Here is a 20520-nt window from a genome sequence, read left to right as displayed (position 1 = left end):
TAAGTCTTACCTTAGACCCCATAGTCTGTTTTATATCCATGTCTTAGGGTTGAACAGACCACCTGGCCTCTGCAGAGGGGAACACCTTCCGTAGTCGCACATTTGTCAAGAATCATGTCCCTTGTTAGACCTAATGTGCTTTACAGGGGCTGAAGAGACTCTATGGGCTGATACATATTGGCACTCGATAGAATGGCTGAGATATAATCTCTTAGTTCTCATCACCCTTCTAATTTGTAATACTACCTCGTGTACCTTTGAATAAAGGGAATTCATTTGTGTTTACACAAAGATAATTTTAACTATACTCTAGATCTCTTGATTATCTTATAATATTTATCTTGAACTCCCTCACACTAAGGTTTTGACCACCCTGATAGTATCATCTTATGAGGGTGGGATGAGTCGGCCTATGATGAAGCATGCCACAGAAGTGTGGGTGAGGCTTTCTTGTCCATTACACATAATAGTGTTCCCCTAAGGCCTTTGCCTTTCTAGAAAAGTGGGTTTATCCATCTTTCTTATTGTGGTATACCCTTCTGATGTTACTCTGGCCTCCATGCTTTCTATTGCCCCTCCAGTCATTGCTCATAGCTCCCATTTCTGGATTATTTGATTGGCCTGGACTCTACGGTTTCTATGGTTTTCTGATCCAAATTGGGCAGATAAGGATGGGTTTGGAGTAAATAGAGCTTCGTTACTTTCCCAGGCATACAGGCTCAATCGGAGTACTCGGTTAACTCCCAAAACTGACGCAAACAGAGCCTGCCAATAATATGGATATCTAGTCGTTTGAAACATGGGCATCAACCCAGTGTTTTCCTCACACAAATCACTCCACATACTATGGTTAGGTGTTAGGAATTAGTCTGGGGAGGAAAGGTCAGTAATGGAGAACATATGCATGGTAAAACCGACATGTAATTGTCCATTCTGACCTTTAAAACTCAGATAGGATAGAGGTCCCAAAAAAGCCCATGATAAAAGCACAATCGTGCTATGGTTTTCTGTGTCTGCGCTTTACACTAATAAAATCCCTAGCACTCAGGGCGAGCATGTTGGAGTATTCTCTCCTACTACAGCTGGGCTTTCCACCACCACCATAATTGGCAGGTTCCATCCCAAGGCATGGAAACCAGTAGGAGACGAAGAATAGATGTCAAAGATTTCTGAAATCAGAGAAAACACCGCACATAGTACAGAAAGATATGGGGGCTACGGCCAGAAGGGAGACCGAAAATATAGTTCTTCAGCTATCTCCAGAAGTAGAGGAAGCTGGCAGTGATGAAGAATGGACTGTAGGGTTTCTAGAGAAATATCCAGTAGGTACTGCAGTTTTAGGTCTCACCTAGGCAGCCCTTTCTCTGTCTCTTCGAGACATGCTGTATTCAGGATTTGGGCATGAAGCTCCGCCCACTTTCTGCCCATCTTTGTAATTGGCTCCTGTCACTGCCCTTTGTAAATGGTGGCTTTTGATTGGTCAATAGGCTTAGTAGTCCTTCCTTAGTACCACCTTTTCTCTTCTTGTAACCATCCTTGAGGATACCCCTGTTTCATGTGTTGTTACTCCCTATATTTTAATTACAGCCCCCCAGCACTATTTTCTTAAATGGGCATGCTCTCCTGCAACCCTTATGTTTTTTTAATGTACCAAGCGCAGCACGCTTCGACTGGAATAATGGTGGCACCAATTTTCTGTCTTTTTTTCTGTCTATTTATTTTTGTTACAATGGCAGCACCGGCGCTTTAGCTGAAGATGTCTAAAGCTAAAGCGCAGGTGCCACCACTGTAGCAAAAGTAAATAACTAGAAAAGAAAAGCGGGCAGCTGCCATTTTTTTCTATTTGTTTACTTTTGTTACAATCCCGACGCCGCGCTTTTGATTTAAACATCTTAAGCGAAAGCGCGGGTTCCGCAATTAATTCAAAACTAAAGAAATAGAAAAATATGTTTTTTTCTGTTTCTGTACTTTAGATGCAATTGCGGCACCCGCACTTTAGCTTAAAATGTTTAAAGCTAAAGTGCGAGTGCTACAATTGCTTTGCAATGCAATAGCTCACGCATTACTGAAAGTTTGAGCTATTGCCGTTGCATTATTATTAGCAAAGCCAATAGCTTAAACGTTCGGTAATGCGAGACCTATTGCATTGCAAATGCTTGTTTCTGTCTTCTGCTGGTATGTGCTTTGAGCCAAACATTTGAGCCGTCTCTTAGTGCTTAAGCAGCAGGCTGTGTTTGGAAGCAACAACGGTATTGATTTGTGAGTCACAGTGCAGGCAATCCAGTTTTCAGTTGTATCCTTTGTTGAATAGGGAGCCATCAGGGGTTAAAGTACTGGACTAATGTGATTTAAGTATGTGATCTGGCACGTAATTTGTCAACAAAAACCCATTATCTTTTGCCTTTTTGGAGGCCAAGGTGTAGCAGGCTACACTGCACCGTAGAAGATAAATCATGTAGCAACAAATGAAAATGTTTGGAACGCTTAAAAGAAAATATTTTTCAAAGAGTGAAGCTTCAACATGGTGGTTTGGCGCCTTGGATTATTTGGAGGATGGAAGTGATAAGCTGGTTACAGAGAATTACTGCCTTTTGGGACATGTTTTGGAGATGCACTAAGGTTAGCATGCTAACCAGAGATAAGAGAAGCAATGAGAGATGTCCACATCCACACTGGCTCTATTATTTAGCTCAAAGGCACAAGTGTTTTTGATTAATTCTTTCAACGTGTAGAGGTGTGTGGTGTCTCCTGGTGACCTTAGTTAATCAAGTATGAAAATCAGACAGATGCTAAGCCATCAAGTGAAGTTTGGATTACAATGTACAATGTCACAGCATATACAGCACAATGGGCCTGAGGCCTGTTGGTAAGTGATACTGGGTGTAGGCTCATACAGCACAATTGCAAGAAATGACATCACTCATGCCAGTCACACAGTAAACCTTACCCAAATATTAAATAGTGCAGTGTGGTAGATGGTACCTAAGAAAAATAAATAAAGCAAACCGTGGAGTACAACAAACAATAATAATGCAGTGCAACCAGTTCTGCAAAACAAATTATCAAGTTAATACTGGAGACAAAAACGTAGACACCGAACAAAATATATGAGCGCCTAGCTCGATGTCCCAGGCGCACTGGAGCATGGTCCAGGTTTAGGTGCTGGATTGGGTGGTTGTCTCAGTGGGTATGTGGGTTGTAGATGATAAAGCACTGAAATCGGGTGCCTCCGACAGTCACAGGCAATTGATTTTCTAGGAATACTGGTCCCCTTGCTACGGTTGGATATATATATATATATATCATGACAGCTGAATGGGGATGGGACATCACTGGGGATGACCCGTCTTTTCTGCGGATGGAATGTAGGTCCATTGGTGATAACTACTTTGCAGTTTCTATGGTGAGAACATGGATTTGCATTCATAAAAACACAAATGTACATGAAGCTGAGCTGAAGAAATTGCTACCATCCGTATCCCTGGGGCAGGCATCAATTCAAGTCTACTTTGGAAAAATCAAGAAATAACCAGTAAACTATAAAAACCCACTGACTGCACTTTCATGGTGTTGGTCCAGTTCTCCCTTTCCTGGCTCATTTTCTTCAGACCAGGGCACATACCTAATCATTCTCCGGTCGGCCCCTATCCCCTGGATTCACACTGCTGCTAAGGGACACCCATACCCTGGGATGGAAAAATGAAGGAAAACACTCCTAAAATTTCTATTCTCAGCAGCAGGATGAAAGTTGACAGTGTTCTGGGACAGCCTAAAAGACAAGCGGAGGCTGAGAGCTAAAGCCTCCATCTTATAACTTGCGACTGGAATTTTGAAAAGCAGATGACAGCATTACTCTTGAAGAAAAAGCTTCCTTTTTTCCACACCTTATTGTCTGATGCACTCAAATGGCAGATTAGTTCATATTTAGTGCAGGGTGTTCGTCCCGCGCTGTAAAATCAGCGCGAACGGCATCTTGCACAGTGTAAAATGGTGCTGCTTCTTTCTGCTGCTCGAGTGGAAGTTATACTTGAGCGGCAGCTTCCTCGACGTGAACAGAAGATTTCTCAACGCGAGTGGTAGCGACCATCCACGACCGCCCGCGTTGAGAAATCCCGTTGGGAAGTGGTCTAGCGTTGGAATTTCGGCGTTTGAATATCCGCGCTCGCCAACTTGCCGTTGCTGTTGGCAAGTGAGGAAAAAATCCTGCAAGCTCCGAAGTGAAGTTTTTTTGAACTCTGCAATCTCTGTGGAGTGCGAAAAACTCAACGAACGGAGTGGAGTTCACCGCCCATCCTTACTCCGCTCCGCTCATCACTGTCATAATATACACTCATCTCTGCTTGAGAGTACTGTCATTCTCTTCTGCTGTTGGCTGACAAGGAAAGCACTCAGCTAGTGAAGGGGATGTAGATCCTTGGCAGAGCTATAGACAATAGAAGTCCTGGTTATATCTCAGACGGTTCCTTTCATCTATCTGGTAATGTAAAGGACCCATCAGACGTCCCATTCCAATTCAGACATAGTGCTCATAGCATAAATCATAGTGGTGTATTCTGAGCTTTAATTTTCTCTGTCTCCTGACACTGGCTGGCCCTGCCATTCTAACCTACTTGGGGTAGCGGAAAGTGTACTGGAGCCCTGTTTTCCCTTTCATTACACATCCTCAATGCTGAGTCACTATTTGGACTTTTAGTGGTCCATTATTCCATGATAGGATGACAAGGTGTTTCTAATGCCCTCCATATCTGGGGCACCTGTCCTCCCCCTGCCCTACCTAGGACCTGGAGGTTTAATCCTGCTCTCCATGCCAGGGCCTTTGGCAGGTGGGTGGTTCAGTCATTTTTCCCAGGGCCCTTTGTGATATGCAGCCTTGCTGCAAGGATAGATGTACCTTATTTGCCCAGCAGCGACTGCTCATTAGTAGCTGTATCCCATAGGGAAGGCTGCACAGATAGCCACAAGATCAAACCTAAACTCACCCTACGCTCTTAATCCAGTATCGAGAAGGTATATACTCGACCCTGATGCCCTCACCCGTGGAGACTCTAACACCTTCGGAGTCCTGCTTCCCAGCAAGATTTGGGAGACCGAGAACTGGCGTCTAGGAGCATACGGTAATTCAGGCTGGCTCTGTTGAAGTGTACCTCATTGGTTGGACACAGCTGTGTGTAAACTGGTGAAGGTGGCAAGAAAATACAACTTCGTTCAGCAGAGTGAAAGACTGTGGACAGGAGAGGGGCTGTTCCAACCAGGTTAACCTCTAGAGTCTCAAAAATCTTAAAGAAGACCTGCCCCAAAAGACATTTTGGAAACACTTAGAAAGTATTTTGAGCTACATGGATGCGTTCACGCATAATAAGACATTCAGCGTTGTCACTTTAGGTATTGTAATGCCCATGTGTGAGGCCTCTTCTTGTGGTCCTGGGATGGTCCGAGGTTACTGTGCGGTACCCTGAGTCGGTGGTTTTGTTTTCCACTGCTGTCCCAGAGCCACCATAACCTTATACTGGAAAATGGGGAGTAAAGGTGCTCCCTTTAAGCATCTGACTCTCTTAGGATAGGAAGGGCAAGCAGGCAAGGCTGCTCCAGGTGATGGAAGGAATTAGAAACCAAGATTCAGTGTGACACAGTGAATAACACTCAAGAACGTCAATGACCATTTAGCGCCATAGAAAAATGAAAGTACCGTAATGAACAGGTATGTAAAATAGAACAGTTACTACGAATATGCATGCAAATACTAGACCTCACACTTAGCAATGTGACCCCAAATGTCTTTATAGCTTCTTGGAGGTAGGCTCTAACATTTCATTGATAGTCGCCATACAGCCTATGTTATACTACATTGCTTGCTTCAGGTCTTTGTAAGCATTCAATTCTCTGCAGTTTTGTAGTGGACATGATAGGGGTGATAAAACAAATAACATTGGAATGCTAGCTTTACTTTGATATACAGACTTGGTACCTAAGGATGCTCAAAAGAAAAATAGTTTCTATCAAGTAAATGGAAAACTGAGCTATTCCCTCGAAGCCTGCTTTCCAAACAACAAGAGCCAAGGTCCAGTAAAGGGCTCAGTCCAACAAGTAAAGAGTCCAACTGGTCTCCTGTCTCTAATGTGGGACAGTAAAATAGAGAGGGCCAGTTGCCCCTGTATCACCTGAAAGGAGCCTTAAGTTCAGGTGTCTATCTGCAATCTACCAATTGCAGTTAAGATTGTCTTATGGTAGTACACCCACGTGGAGCAGGACACCCCCAAAAGAGAAGGGAGACACAAGTAGCCCCTGGCAGCAGACAGTTTAGTGTTACCTTTAACAATAGCTTCACATCAGTGGTATTGCCAGGCCTGCAACTATTGTTCAGATGGCTCCAGAATGAATACTAGTGGTGTGCGAAATATGCACAATTTGCCTTTGTATAAATTCGCCAAATTTGGGGGAAATGATATGAAATTAAGTATAATTACACAAAGTGTGAATCTGTCATTTTACAATAGAAACACAACTGCAGGGAACAACGGCCGCTCCTGTTTTAATTGTTTCTGTTGTTCCTGTGCTATAATTTGGTAGTGAATGGCATTGTAATTATGCAACAAAAGATAATAATGTAAGGAATTTTGCATAACAAGCAGAATGCGAAGTTTCTGAGAATATTGCAAATTGCGCTGGCGTAATTTTCATTTCGCTAGGCGTAATCAGGATGACCTCTTCAAGCCTGAGGAACCAGATATCAAGTGGCCTGTTTGAAGACTGGCTGCTGGTTCCCTACATTTATGGGATGGGTCAGAGACGATGTAGGCTCTTACCCTCTTTCAGTCTATGGCATCAATGGAGCAGTGTATCAACACAGATGTTGTTCTTGTGCAGGCTCCCGAGCAGCATCAGTCAATCGAGCTGACCTCTCTCAGTTCCTTCAGTCAACTGGACATATCTTCCCGGGAATCACCTCGCCACCCTTCACAGGACAGCCCATCTTATGGGAAGGCAGATACATTTCCCCTGATCTTCCGAGATCAGAGCAGCAATGGGATTCCGCATACGTTCCCATACATAGACCCGTCAGGAGGGATGGTATCAGCCAGCAGAGATTCTTCCCTAGTCCTGGTCCTGCATACTGGCTGAAGGGTCCAGCACTTCTCCCCTCTAGTGGTGAAGCCTGGCTGCCATAACAAATCAGTGGATCTTCCTTATTTATAAGTTTTCAGGAGCACCCTGTTATTGTTGCTGGCCAGATTTCAAAGCCTCAGCGGCATAGCGTGAGTTGACAGCGCCCGGGGAAAGGCAAATATTTTGCAAATTGCGCCTCCAATTTTGTGTCCCTACGAATTTTGTGCCTGGGGCAATTGCCCCTGTTGCCCCACCCACGCTACGCCACTGCACAGCCTTCCCTGTCCAGTGTCTACAACATGGCCAGTTCTAACTAGCTGTAGTGGGATGTGTATTTGTCTCCCTCTGGAGATATACTCTGCGTTGCCAATGGTGATGGCCACAGCAGAGGAACCAGGGAATGGACAAGTTTCACCCAGATGGGGAACTTACTCCTTCAAGAAAAGTACCTGGCTGGAGACCTGTACCTCCCACCAATCTGTGTTCCCTTACCCTGTAGTCACGGGTTTGGGGAACCCCGAAAGTGTTTGTGTAGACTGGTATGCCCGAGAAGAACATCGCCAGCTAGACACAAAAAGCAGCATCCTTTTGTGCGGTAGTCACACGGTAACCACACAAAACCAATCACAAGACATACATCCCTCAAACTTGTCAGACATGTTGAAAGCCAAGGACCCCAGTTATAGAGACTTAATGGGCGTTTTACTGTGGGGAGACTGTCAGGAGGCAGTGTTCCAACCGGGTACCTTTAAAAAAGCGCATGCACCTCACTAATCCCAATGTACCACCTTTGTCAGTCACCACATAGCCTGGATAGAGCTGGCTGTAGCCCCTCTCTTTCACACATTGCTGATGCCCCTGACATCAGAGTATAGATCTGGTATGGACAAATAAACATAAAACTCACTGGAGGAAAAACAGCTTTACAAACCCATGCATAGTGCTTTTGTTCCAGCACGAAGCAGTGGTCCAAATTTGCACTGCTTGTCTATGTCCTGGTGAGATAAGTATTTGTATTTATTTGATGAGTATCGCAAATAAGCATTAATGGGGAAGCTACATCAGATGGTGCACAAAAACCTGGAGCATGGTAACAGAAAGCACATTTTGGGAGGTAGCTGAGTGAACTATTATAAGACCTCTACAATTTACGTTAAAATCCAAATAGCATTTAAGATGTCATCAGTATACGAGATTGTAGGGGAATGGATGTAATGGAGGAAATGACTTTTCACATTCAAAAGGAATACCCTGAAAGTTTTTCAGTTGAGAGGAAAAGGGACCAAATGGTGATGAGAATTGGTGGGTTTGGAGAGTGTGGAAATGTTGCCGTGAGGGAACAGCTGAGAGAAATTCTCAGAGTTCTCTTCATCCCTTCTGTGTCATAGTAGAAAAACTCTCTGTGCATCACTGTGGCATGGGTCTTCTCTGCCTAGAGGTGCTCACATATACAGGAGTTCATCAACAATATTTAGGGGCATATTTATGAACTTGTAATGCTGCCCACCAATTCAGTAGGCTCCGCAGCGTTGCGCTTATTATAATACGTTGAATTCCTGTCCTTTCCCCAGTGCTGGCGCACAATGGGCTGACTAGCACCACTGCAGGCGCTCTTGCACCATGGTGGAAGGGTGCCTACGTTGCATGCAGTATTTTTTTTTTGCAGGAAGGGTACCTTCCTGCATAAAACAATCCCCTGAGTCATATTCCTCTTTCTGTGTGTACTGCATAATGCAGCACATATAGAAAGAGGAAGTAACAAAGAAGAAACAAGGAGAAATAAAGATATTCCTCCTCGTTACGCCTCCCCTGGAAAGGCATATCTTTCTTGTGCTTTTCCCAGGTCTAACACTTTTGGTAAATCTGGGAATGCATCAAAAACCATAGGAGTTGTGTGGGTGCACCCACACAACGCCCGTGGAACGCCTTCCTAAGGCAGAGTAATGCAACGCTGCGATTTGTCCTGCGGTGCGTTGCTCAATATTTATGAAGCCACTCAGAGCCACGCAAAGTGTCCTTGCATGGCTTCAAAAATCGTATTTTTGAGTTCCGTCATGCATGCACCATGTTGCGTGGTGCAAGTGCGACGCAACTGGCTCATAAAAATAGTAAGTAATCATTCAAGCAGGGTGTGGCGATGGAGACATACCTGCCTCCAAGATGTGTGTTCTATATTCTCATGAGTGATAACTCCAGTGTTTACACAACTCAGATTTAAATTCTTCTGCTCCTACTCTGCCCCGTAATGTTGGTTTCTATAGCATTTCTATTTGTTCTTCCATTCTGTCTGTTTAATCAATTTCTCTGCTTACAAGCTGCGGAACCTGGCAACTATTCCTCCTGAAAACTGTGCTGTCTCGGGGGTGCCTACATGTCTTCAAACGAAAGAACTACAAAATGTTCATACTAAAACAAAATGGAGGTCACATTATGTTTTTGGCTCCTTTCTCTAGAACGGCCTGACGCCACTGCATGTCGCTGTGCACCACAACAACCTGGACATCGTCAAGCTTCTTCTCTCCAAAGGAGGCTCCCCACACAGCTCTGCTCGGGTAACTCTCAAGGGGAATCAGGGTTCAGGAGGGTTTGGGAGGTGTTGGAAAGGTTATTGCAGAACTCCATCTCGCTGTTAAGCACATAAAAAGAGGACAACATGTGCGGTGATTGCTGAGCTCCATCAGCAGAAACCGCATGAAAGGAGGGCGAGTCAGGGGATAGGTTACTTTATAATTGTAAAGCACTGGGGCAGTGGTGGCTGCCATGGATCGGGGCGGCAGGGCAGAGGGCAGGGGGAGGGGTTAAACAAAAGAAAAATATAACTTACCTCATCACTGTGTCTTGTCTCTCCACCTTGTCTCTCCACGGCGTCCCTCCACTGGGCCAGAACAGGAAGCACTCAGGATCCACCTGACCAATCACAACGTTGCAATGCAGCGTTGTGATTGGTCTGAGCGCTGTATCGCTGTAAAGCAGCCTAGGCGGAGAACATGCAAAGTATACATGACTGTTTGGCCGGCCCAAGAGGGACGGCCAAACCGTCACTGCGCACTTACGGAGTGCCCACCACTCCTTCCCCCGGCTCTGTGAGCAGAGCAGCCCTGCCCACCCCACAAAGACACCGCAGCAGGAACAAATAAAATGATAATAACAATGAGTTATTATCATTTTATGTTTCCTTTATTTACACTGCTGAAAGCAGTGGGGCGACGCTCCTCCGCCTTGGCGGAGGGGCTGCCACTGCACTGGGGAGAAGCAGAATTAAATAGTCCTTGCAAGCTTCAAGTTGGTAATGAAGCTGGTGAGTCGAGAGTTGAGGAACACCCGGCAGCTTTAGCCTGATCACTGCCAAGATAAAGGAAAATACAGGGGTGTTGTGGGAATTCTAGCCAACCACATGTCTGCTTTTCCACAGTCATCTCTCACGGTTTCTGCATCCCCATCGCGGGCCCCCTCTGTCTTGCTTTTGATGTGACTTTCCTCCATTTCTCCACAGAACGGTTACACCCCTCTGCACATCGCTGCCAAACAGAATCAGATGGAGGTGGCCAGCAGCCTACTTCAGTATGGGGCATCGGCGAATGTAGAGTCCCTGCAGGGAATTACGCCCTTACACCTCTCTGCACAAGAAGGTCACACAGACATGGTCTCATTGCTCATCTCTAAGGAGGCCAACGTCAACCTAGGCAACAAGGTAACTCACCATCACCCCCTGCAGGCTAGTAAGAGCAGCAACTGCTTTATAGTGGGTTCTTCTACATTCACATCAAAGCTTGGTTGTCTTTAGTTGTCATGACCACTTTAACTGGGCTTATTGTATAGCGCTGGTCTTTCAGTGGTGGTCTGTGCTGGGTAACCAAACTGCCCTATGCATAAAATTATGCTAGAGACATATTGGGGAGCTTTATATGTATGCAATGTCTAATATGACATGTAGGAATGGAATATATTATCCAGACCATATAGTATATAGATATGTGCTATAGTTAATTTATAAATGAGCGCTGTCAGACATACATATATATTATGCAATGAAACCTATATCTGTGATTTTTTGTATATTGTAATATTTATATTTAACGTTTATGTTTTTGTTAACTGAAATATTTCCTGTTGTATTTAAACAAATATGTAAACATAATTCAGAATATACTCAACAATAATACATATGTATGTGGAAGTTCATCATACTTAAGGTGAAAGTAAGGTACAGAAACACTTACCCTGGGCAACCTATGTTTCAATGTGTGAGATTTCAGGGTTGAGGTACTCCAGGTAGCCAATGAGAACTACAACTGGCCCTGACATGCACAGATTTTTAAGCGTAGCCATCCTGGAAATGTTGACTATAGTCTCATTTTCCCCTACCTATTGGGTGTCCTAGACCTCCCTGTTTAAAGGAAGTAACTCCTGGGCAGTTAATTTACCTTTCCTTTCTCGAGGTTGATTATATCAAACAAAGCGCATAAAGTTACGGTTAGATACTGAATAAAAACACAGCTAGTTATCACCGTTATTTGAAATTTGTATGGAAGACATGGCTTCCAGTTCTTGTTGAGCACACCTATGTCAAGGCAGAAGGAATGATGTTCCTCGCTGAAATGCATGTAATCCCCAAACTGGTTTTTGTTATGGGGTCAGGCAGGCATTATCTGTTTCATTTTTTATTTTTTATTAATAGTTTTTCATATTACATATAAAAAATAACATATTCCACAGTGAAACAGTACACATATCATTAACCAGTACAGTTTGCAGGTATCATGCTAAACATAAAATGGGCAGTCTGTCCACGGCTACATGACCATGTTGTGACCCCTCTGCACCTCGGCTGGGGGTTGAGGCGTGGGATGTGGTGTGGCTGGTTCCAGTGCAGCAAAGATATGTTCTGTAAGCCTCCCATAGGTCCTTCGGGCGTTCTGTGGGAGGCAACTCCTCCCCATATTTCTCCACCATGTCACCAGAGTAAGCAACATCCTGGAGCCATTGAGTGACTGTGCTTTTGTGCATCCAGACCATAGCTACCTGTCTCTTAGCTAATACCAACAATAAGGATGGAAGACATCAAAATGCCGTGGGAACAGCAGACGTATCTCTCAGCAGTGCGAGCTGGGGTAAGGTTCTTATTATAAGCTCAAGCATGCCACTAATCACTTGAAATACTTGGTGCCAATATCCTAATACTCTTGCACAACACCAAGATCAATATAAAAAAATCAACTTTTTCAAGCCCAAATCGTTTTCATGCACTTTATTTTGCTCCTCCAAATTTGGAAACCCGTGCAGGTGTGTAATAATTTTGATGGACTAATTTGAAATATGTCAAATTGTGTTTATAGTTGACAGAAGTGTTCTTTACCTGTGCACAGCAATATGCCCACGCCCCAAGGTTGCCTCCCATCTCTCTCTGGCTTCCATAAGTGGATCTACTACAGTGGCCATAACAGAGGTGTACAGAAAAGCCACAGCGACCCCCATGGCCGCCCACAGGGAGTGAAAAGGAACGTCATTTCCGCAGGCGATGTGAAGTAGGTAGGGATGTCAGCTTTAACAGCAGAGCAAAGTCTATGATAGGCAAGTATCATCTGGGGAGATACCCTTTTAAAAAAAATAGCCAATGACAGAAATCTACCATTTTCAAATAGGTCTCCAAGGACAGTCAGATCAACTTTCCGTAACTAGGATTTTATAAATCGCTTACACTTGTGGAGGATCAATGGGTTATCCGTTAAGGGTATACGAGGGGAGTGGAGCTCTCTAGTCCGCACTCCCTTGCCAGCAGCCACCAAGCCCGACATGTAGATGTGATTACAAAGACATCTTCTCACGGTGTACGTAGTTGGACGCGCAGTTTAGCACATATATATCGCAATCTAACATAGAGCTGTTCAGCTTGGACAGCTTGAGTGACGTTGGAATAGAACAAGACTGACGATTGAGTTTCAGGAGCAGGTCCTGTCTCTGTAATTAAGGAGGCAAGTTAATATAGGTCTGGGACTATGGTCGGGTTTATGAACAGGACGTAAGGAGCGGTACGCTCACGCAACTATAAAAAATTTTGAAAACTTGTACCGACCAAATAACGAAGATAATAGCTCTTCTACAAAAGCTCCATATTTCCAGCTGTTGTTGATACATATATGCCCATGATGCAGATATTGTTACACCAGGGCTGGCCCTCTAGGTCTTCATTCCACGGCAGAAGGGTCTTCAATTCATGCTGCTGTGTTGATTGGGTCCCATCAGCTTGATGTCGCGTTTCCTCAATGTAAGAGATTCGAGCTTCAGCCAGAGTGAACCTGGCATCTTGGTAGTTGACCCGCTCTTGATACTTGTCCAGGCATGCTACGAGAGAGTCTACCTTGGTTTAAGTAGCTTGCAGCCTAGCTTTCATGTCCTGTAGTACACTCAATAGCGTAACATTAGATGAGTCTTGTGGGTCTGAGTCGCCCCAATCATTTCTCGCTGTGGATGGTCTTTGATTGTTTATTGTCCCCCTTACCCATTGCGGGAGCTGCGCCACTCAGCACGGAGTGTCACACCCCAGATGTTATGGCTGCCAGGATATTTCCACAGGAGCGTCAGGAACCCGGAGAGAAGTCCTCAGCCTTCCCCTACGGCCTTCCGACTCTATCAGACTCTAGAGTATCAGATGGCACGTCAGGAGAAAACAGGGAAACAAAACAAGGAAAGGTGGGGGTAAAATCCGGTTGTGTTGATGGCACTACGTCAGGGACAGTTGAGGCAATACCCAGCTGTAAGAAAAGACTGTGTTATTCCTGTCTTCACCTTACAACCCAATTGTATTAACAACACACCTTTAAACACCTACCACGGTTATATGTCAGTTCTAGTAGTATAGGGGGAGGCATATTTGGTTCAATCCCTAATATCCTATACAATAGAAAAACAAAAGATTAGGTAGATGCCTCTATATCTATTAAAACAGATGCTATAGATATGTGCGACTCACCCCACCATTCTGCTGGAGAAATATGAGAACACAGGATCGTTCTCCACCTTAGGTCCACGAAGAGCGAAAATCGTGTTTGTTCGGCTAATGGGTAAGGTATAATCTGCCACGGGATTAAATCAAACTAAGTACTCTCCCCAAAGTCCCCATAAACCACAATATATATAGGAAAGTAGCGCACTGCGCTGTTACCGTGATTCTGGAGCAATGAGCCTTAACTGCACCGTGGTCCACGCAAGTGCCCCAAGAGAACAATAGGGCAAAACCATCACAGGGAAGACTGGGGAACAACCTCCACCACTTTGCAGAGCACTTAGGCGGTGCCCGGCCCGGCCGTGGGGAACAGAGCCGGCCGCGGGGCGGAGCACCAGACTTAGTGAAATACAGGGAAGAAGGAGCAGAGGAGCTCACGTATCTTTACACGGCTTCAAACATCTTCCGTCTGAGCACGGAGATCATAGGCAATGCCCGGCCCGGCAGTGGGAATATAGCTGACCGCGGGGCGGAGCACCAAGTTAGGGAAATACAGGATAACAGCAGCGAACAGGAACCGCCAACTATGGAGAAGACGCTAGCGGAAACAAGAAACACCAAAAACGGAAGTCAGGCAACAGCAACAAAGACGGAAATGGGGCTAGGAGCAAGAACGCTAAGCGGCGTTCGTGTGCACCTATGCTCCTTAAATACTAGACACGTTTTGGGGCAGGACCGCGGGGCATGACACCAGATCAACCACTTTGAGGGGCTGCGGGTAATGGTATCACTTTCCATTCACCACTTCACTGTGTAAGACATCCAGACCCACTCACACCAGGGCAACTGCAAGCTGGACCCTCCAAGGCAGCACCAGTCTGGGTGCAGAAAGTCAATGCAGACAAACTGTTTTCTGAGGACGAACAGCACCAGATCACACTATGGTGCAAGCTCACCAAGCGCGTGGTGGGGGAGGGTTACAGTATTCAGGGAGTTCTAGTGAGCAGCAAGTTTCAGATGTGCTCTAGCACTAGTTAGAATTGCAGGCCATGAGGGGAAGAACTAAAGTCTGTGGGCTCCACCTGAAAGGCATGCAGGCCACACTGGTACAGGAGACATCTGGCCACCTGACAGCAGTCACCAGCCTCGGCAGACCCCAGGGCCACCTCCCTACCAGTCGGCAGCACTCACATGCACCAGTGGCAAACAAAGACTACACTGCTGCCTTACCGCACATTCAGCCAGCGCGTGTATGCATCAGGCCCCAGCCGGGACACAGCAGTATCAGGATCAGTGAAGCTGTCACACAGGATCGCAAGTAGGCTGTCTTCCCATCCGGCACTATCCAGGTGGCCGCTTACCCCCGACAGGGCTGACTTCCAGTTGCAACGATATCCTGCGATTGTGTACTAGCAGATTGGTGCGTTCTCCAACAGTGTTTCTGCAAAGGAGCAGCGTTTTAGAGCTCAGGTCAACAGATCCCTTAATCTATGTGTCTATCTTGGTCGACGGCTCTCTGGTGCCCCCCACTGTCTGTTTTTGAAGAAGAAGATACATCCAGGTTTCTCTAAATGCTCCTATAAAGCAGCCCGTCAGGTCCTTGGTGCCACCCCCATGCACTGTTCATCAGCATGACCAGCACAATGAAGATGGAACTCTACCACTCTGGTAAATGTGTCTGTGGTCCCTCCCCACCTGCAAATCTCACATCTCTGCTTGGGCAACAGCACTCTGTCATTGTAATCTGATTCCAGGACGTAATGAAGGGAACTCTCTACCATTATACTGAGTACACCACAACTTAAGCAAGCCAATGGCTAAAGTGGCAAATTCCTCCTCTCTAAAGCCTTGAGCAAACACTCATAACAAAGTGACAGAACATAGGGCAGTCTCTCTCCTACACAGCTGTGCATCAAATGTTAGGTGCATAGAATGCATGCTTCCATTCGCAAGGGACTGGGTTTGGGACAGGAGCCTTCAAGCCTAATCTATACCTTGGAGGACAGAATCCAGGCAGTTAGGGGTAGACCGACAGCTGCTGACGTTCATCATGCATGCATTTTATGCTGATGATGGGATGCAGCTTGCAGTTTATGTGTATCTAGTGCATACTTTGTGTTGATGTGGATCTAATTTTTGGTGGTTGATCTAGTGTGCAGTTTATGCCGATGAGTTGTACAGATAGTGTAGTTTGTGATAAGGATGTCTGGAAGCATACCGTTTATTTTTGATGATGTTTCACTTGCTCTCTTCTAGAGTTGCCTCACTCCACTGCACCTGGTAGCTCAGGAGGGCCATGTTCCAGTGGCAGACGTCCTTATCAGTCATGGAGCCTCCGTGGGGGCCACTTCACGGGTAAAATATCAACATTAGGCCAGTTTTGCAACTCCAACATAATGTATGTTTAAAGCATGCACTGCACTCATTGTGAAATGGGGTCTTGTAAAGCTGAGTGCAGCTGCACTTACAAGACTTTAACGTTTCTCTCAGACGTGATTCTTGAAAAATTCACTTTGGTATGTCTAGAGGGTCATGATCGCATTCGTATGGTGTGAAATCACACTGGGAGAAGACGGGGTTGTTCCTTGGGAAGTTTTTCCTGGCATAAACAGGCAAATGACAAAAACTAGTAGAGCTGTGGAACGATGTGCTCTGTAGATCCTTGTAGATCTGTAGATCTTGGTTCCTATGCGGAATGGCATTCTCTGCATATCACAAGGCGAAGTTCTAACACTGCTGAGTGCTAAAAAGTTGGAGGACGAATGTTGCAGGGTGTTTTATGTCTATGTATAGGTCCTTAAGAGGGAGGGGCTAACTGTTTGTGGAATGGAGACCTCTGTCTAACCTAGAACAAGTCAGGAATTGACAGTGCAGGGTACTCATGAGTCCTGTATATCCCCATTAGAAGGACTGAGTACCCCTTCAACACCAGAATTGGATGGCGTGGTTGGCTGCAGTTGTGCATGATGCAGGCGTGGTGGGAGGATCAAAGAGAGGCACTTGAACCGAATTGGCACTCTATGATATTTCTGATTGTGGAACAGTGAGGTGGGAGATTGAGAGTAAAGCGGATGGTGGTGGTCATGTGAAAAGCAGGTGCAGAAAATTAATGCTCTTTGTTGTGGAATACTTGATCAGTTGGTAAGTGTATAGAAGGGTGAGGTTCTTTCTTCCTGGATAGCTGATTGGTACTAGTGCTAGTTGTAGGTCCTTGCTCAGGGGTAGTGGATTTTGTATGGGGCTGATTGAGGCCCTTGTTAAAGGTGATGGTAGCTTGTGCCATGGTTTTGAGGTAGTGTGTGGCATGGATGAGGCTGGTGGAGATTATTGTTTAGGGATATTAAGACAGGGAGGGATGCTGTTGGTAGAGGTTCTTATTTAGGGCCGGGGAACTTAGTTTGGGTGATGGGCGACTATGCTAATTGTTCAAGTTTCGATGGATGTGGGGATAGAGAAAGAACAGGCTAGTATGAATGTATACAAATTTCACATTATTCCATGCTAGGAGGGAAAGAAGTTTAGCCAGTCTTGGCTTTTCATCTTAAACATATTTGCAATCTGGAACTTGCAGATTTACTTCCCCTTTTACAAATATAGGAAAGTTTGAGAATACGTTGAGATCGTTTCGGCCCCAAGATCTCTAATCATTCTCTTTACCGGATAAAACTGGGGGCTCCGAGCGCCAGCTATCCTGAGGATAACTTCGGAGGGGACCAGCTTTTTAGTAAATTAGGCTAAAATGTCAGGACTTGTTGAACATGTCTCACACCACATGACACAATATGAGATCTTGGTGTTATGGAATAGCAGGCACAGATCATTGTAAGTTGTTTGGTGACAGTAGATGGGTCATTTGGTTACAGGGGAGGTCATAATTCATGGATAATGGGCTAATGGTGTGAGTGCTTTGCTTTACTGGATGGAGTGGGTGCAGATAGAAATCTAGCTTATAGGGGAACAGCTTGGTGTGTTGCTGGTTACTTCAGTCAGCTAAAGGGACAATAGCTCTGGCTGGATGTGGTGGTGGGGAGTGATGGGAGTCTTAGTTCATACATATGGGATAGTGAGGGCAGAGGGGTTGTAGTGCTGGTCCTTGTTCGGGGAAAGTTTACCAGGTGGGTGTAGAGACTGTGGTTTTGGAAGCCTTGTGATAGCACAGTTACAGTGAACAAAGCAACATTGCCTTTCCTGGTCTCCAGGTGTTACTAATTTTCTCTTTTGACTTGCTTCAGATGGGATACACACCACTGCATGTGGCATGCCACTACGGAAACATCAGACTGGTAAAGTACCTCCTGCAGCACCAGGCCAACGTTAATGCAAAGACCAGGGTAAGGAGACCTGTTTACATCATGGTGGGCGCCTCTTTCCCTTTTTGTGCACACCAGCTATCCCTCCCGGTGCCTTCCCCGGAGAGCTGCCTTTCTCTGTACTGTACTTTTCTTTCATGTGCGCTGCACATATTATTTAGTGAACATCTTCACACTCAATGGAGTAGGACCTCCTTAGACATTATTAGAACATCCAGGTAAAAAATGGGAGTTTCTCCCGCTAATCAGAGTGCTTGGATGCAGGCACTAACTGGTTACGTTTTCCTTGGATTCCTTCTCCCTAGTCTGCTTCTTACTGCCACAGACTGATAATCAGAGCAGGAGCCATGCACAAGTAGATAGTGTTTCAGTTGTTAATCGGTGACAACAGTAACCAGGGGAGGTAGGGAACTACTTCAGCAGTCGCCGCTAGTGAGACCTACCCACTTTTTTTTTTTTTTTGCCTTCTTCCTTCGCTTTTTTTTTTTAAAAACTTTATTTATGTTTGAAAGGCAAAACAATACAGAGTTCTCAGCCATGTGTCCAATAGATATCAGTGTGAAAGATACATTACGACAATTCCGTTCCCTAGACCATGAATAACACATAAGCAAGGCTCAGGGCAGCAAGGACCCACCAACCATCGCAGCAATCCCATCCGCCCGAACCCAAACAGGAATACCTTAGAACAATGACCCTCCATACGCTCCTCCATGCCACCCATACCCTCGACCTTCATATTTGCACTGGCCAATCATGCGCAACCCACAACTCCAGACCCGAAGTGAGGATACCCACAGCGCTGCACCCACGCCACGGCCTCCCTGAATGTGTAACTCTGCTGCTGTATAACCTATCCAACCCCTGTGGGCACTATCCCCGAGCTGGAGTGCGATTGAGAGGAGCTCGGCAGGTTCGCGATATATGTTTTATATGGGCCCCAGATGTCTTTGGGACGTGCCACGGTGGGGAGGAGACTGGAGTAAATCTCGCTGTTCGTGTTGCAGAAAGCCATGGCCGTAAGCCACGCCCTAGCTGTGGGAGCTGTTCTATCACCCCAGCGCCTAGCAATTTCCCGCTTGGCTAACAGCAAGCCCAGAGACGCGAGCCTCCGAACTGCCTTGGGGAAGTTTACCGTGTAGCCCAGCAACGCAACCTCAGGAGTGGGAACCAGCGCAAGCCCCAACATCTCCTCTAGGATCTTGTGCACCTGCGTCCAGTATGATTGCAATCTCGGACATGTCCAGGTCATGTGTGCAAAGTCAGCATGAGGTGCAGCGCATTTCCAGCATGTGTGTGGCCGCGTGGGATCAATGGAGTGGAGTCTATCAGGGGTCATATCGCTGCGGCGGAGAAACTTATAGTGCAGAAGTTTATGACGACTATTGAGCGATATCGTGTTAGTGACCTTGCAGCAAGCGGACCATTGTTCGTCCGTAATAGGCCTACCTAAGTCCGCCTCCCATGCCGCCCGCAACTGATCATCCGCACAAGGAACCAGCGCAGCACATGTCCTGTACAGTTTAGAAATAATGTGTGCCCCTGTATCCTTGTCAATGAGGATAGTGAGGGGTTCAAAGGAAGCCGGCTCGAGGGGGAATCCCTTAATTTCCGACCTAACCGTAAGGTAAAGCCGGTTAAGGGTGAATTTGTCCATGAACGTGGCCTCGCTGAATCGTGTCTCTTCCGATACCGAGAATATGTGCCCCCCCCGGGTATAAATCCCCAATCTTGGTAAGGTTAAACTTCGTTAAAGTACGTTGCACAAGTTTCTCGCCAGTGCCCGGCAACCATCCTGGGTTGGGAAGCGGGAGAGAAGAGGAATATAGAATGGGCTGGTCCAAGTAGCGCGAAAGTCTATTCCAGGCCCAGCTGGTGGTGGACACCGTTTGAATATCCACTGGACTCCTAGGGACACCTTTGGGCAATACCGCCGACAAGCGACCCGGGAGAACAAAATCCGCCTCCGGACGAAGAAATGGGATCCGTGCGTCAGGGTGGTACCAGGCATAGGCGTGTGCACACTGAGCGACCAGATAGTATAAGTACAAATCTGGTACTCCGAAGCCGCCCCTGTCATGCGGGAGCGTGAGAGTCTTCCAACGGATCCGGGGGTGTTTTCCGCCCCAGACTAGTCTAATCAAATGGGACCGCAGAGTGGCG

General features: G+C 46.0%; 1 protein-coding gene across 5 annotated transcripts in view; it reads left to right on the top strand.

Moving 5' to 3' along the window:
• Window positions 1–20520, top strand: part of ANK1 (ankyrin 1) — an 826509-nt gene that overhangs the window by 432455 nt on the left and 373534 nt on the right. For all 5 annotated transcript variants that reach the window (XM_085634053.1, XM_085634051.1, XM_085634052.1 and 2 more), the window contains exons 16-19: window positions 9558–9656; window positions 10598–10795; window positions 16304–16402; window positions 18280–18378. In XM_085634053.1, coding sequence (XP_085490179.1) covers window positions 9558–9656; window positions 10598–10795; window positions 16304–16402; window positions 18280–18378 — 495 coding nt within the window. The remainder of the gene's footprint in view (window positions 1–9557; window positions 9657–10597; window positions 10796–16303; window positions 16403–18279; window positions 18379–20520) is intronic.

This window comes from Triturus cristatus, chromosome 11 (genome assembly GCF_964204655.1).
Source record: "Triturus cristatus chromosome 11, aTriCri1.1, whole genome shotgun sequence".
NCBI lineage: Eukaryota > Metazoa > Chordata > Amphibia > Caudata > Salamandridae > Triturus > Triturus cristatus.
This window is presented reverse-complemented; position numbering and strand designations above follow the sequence as displayed.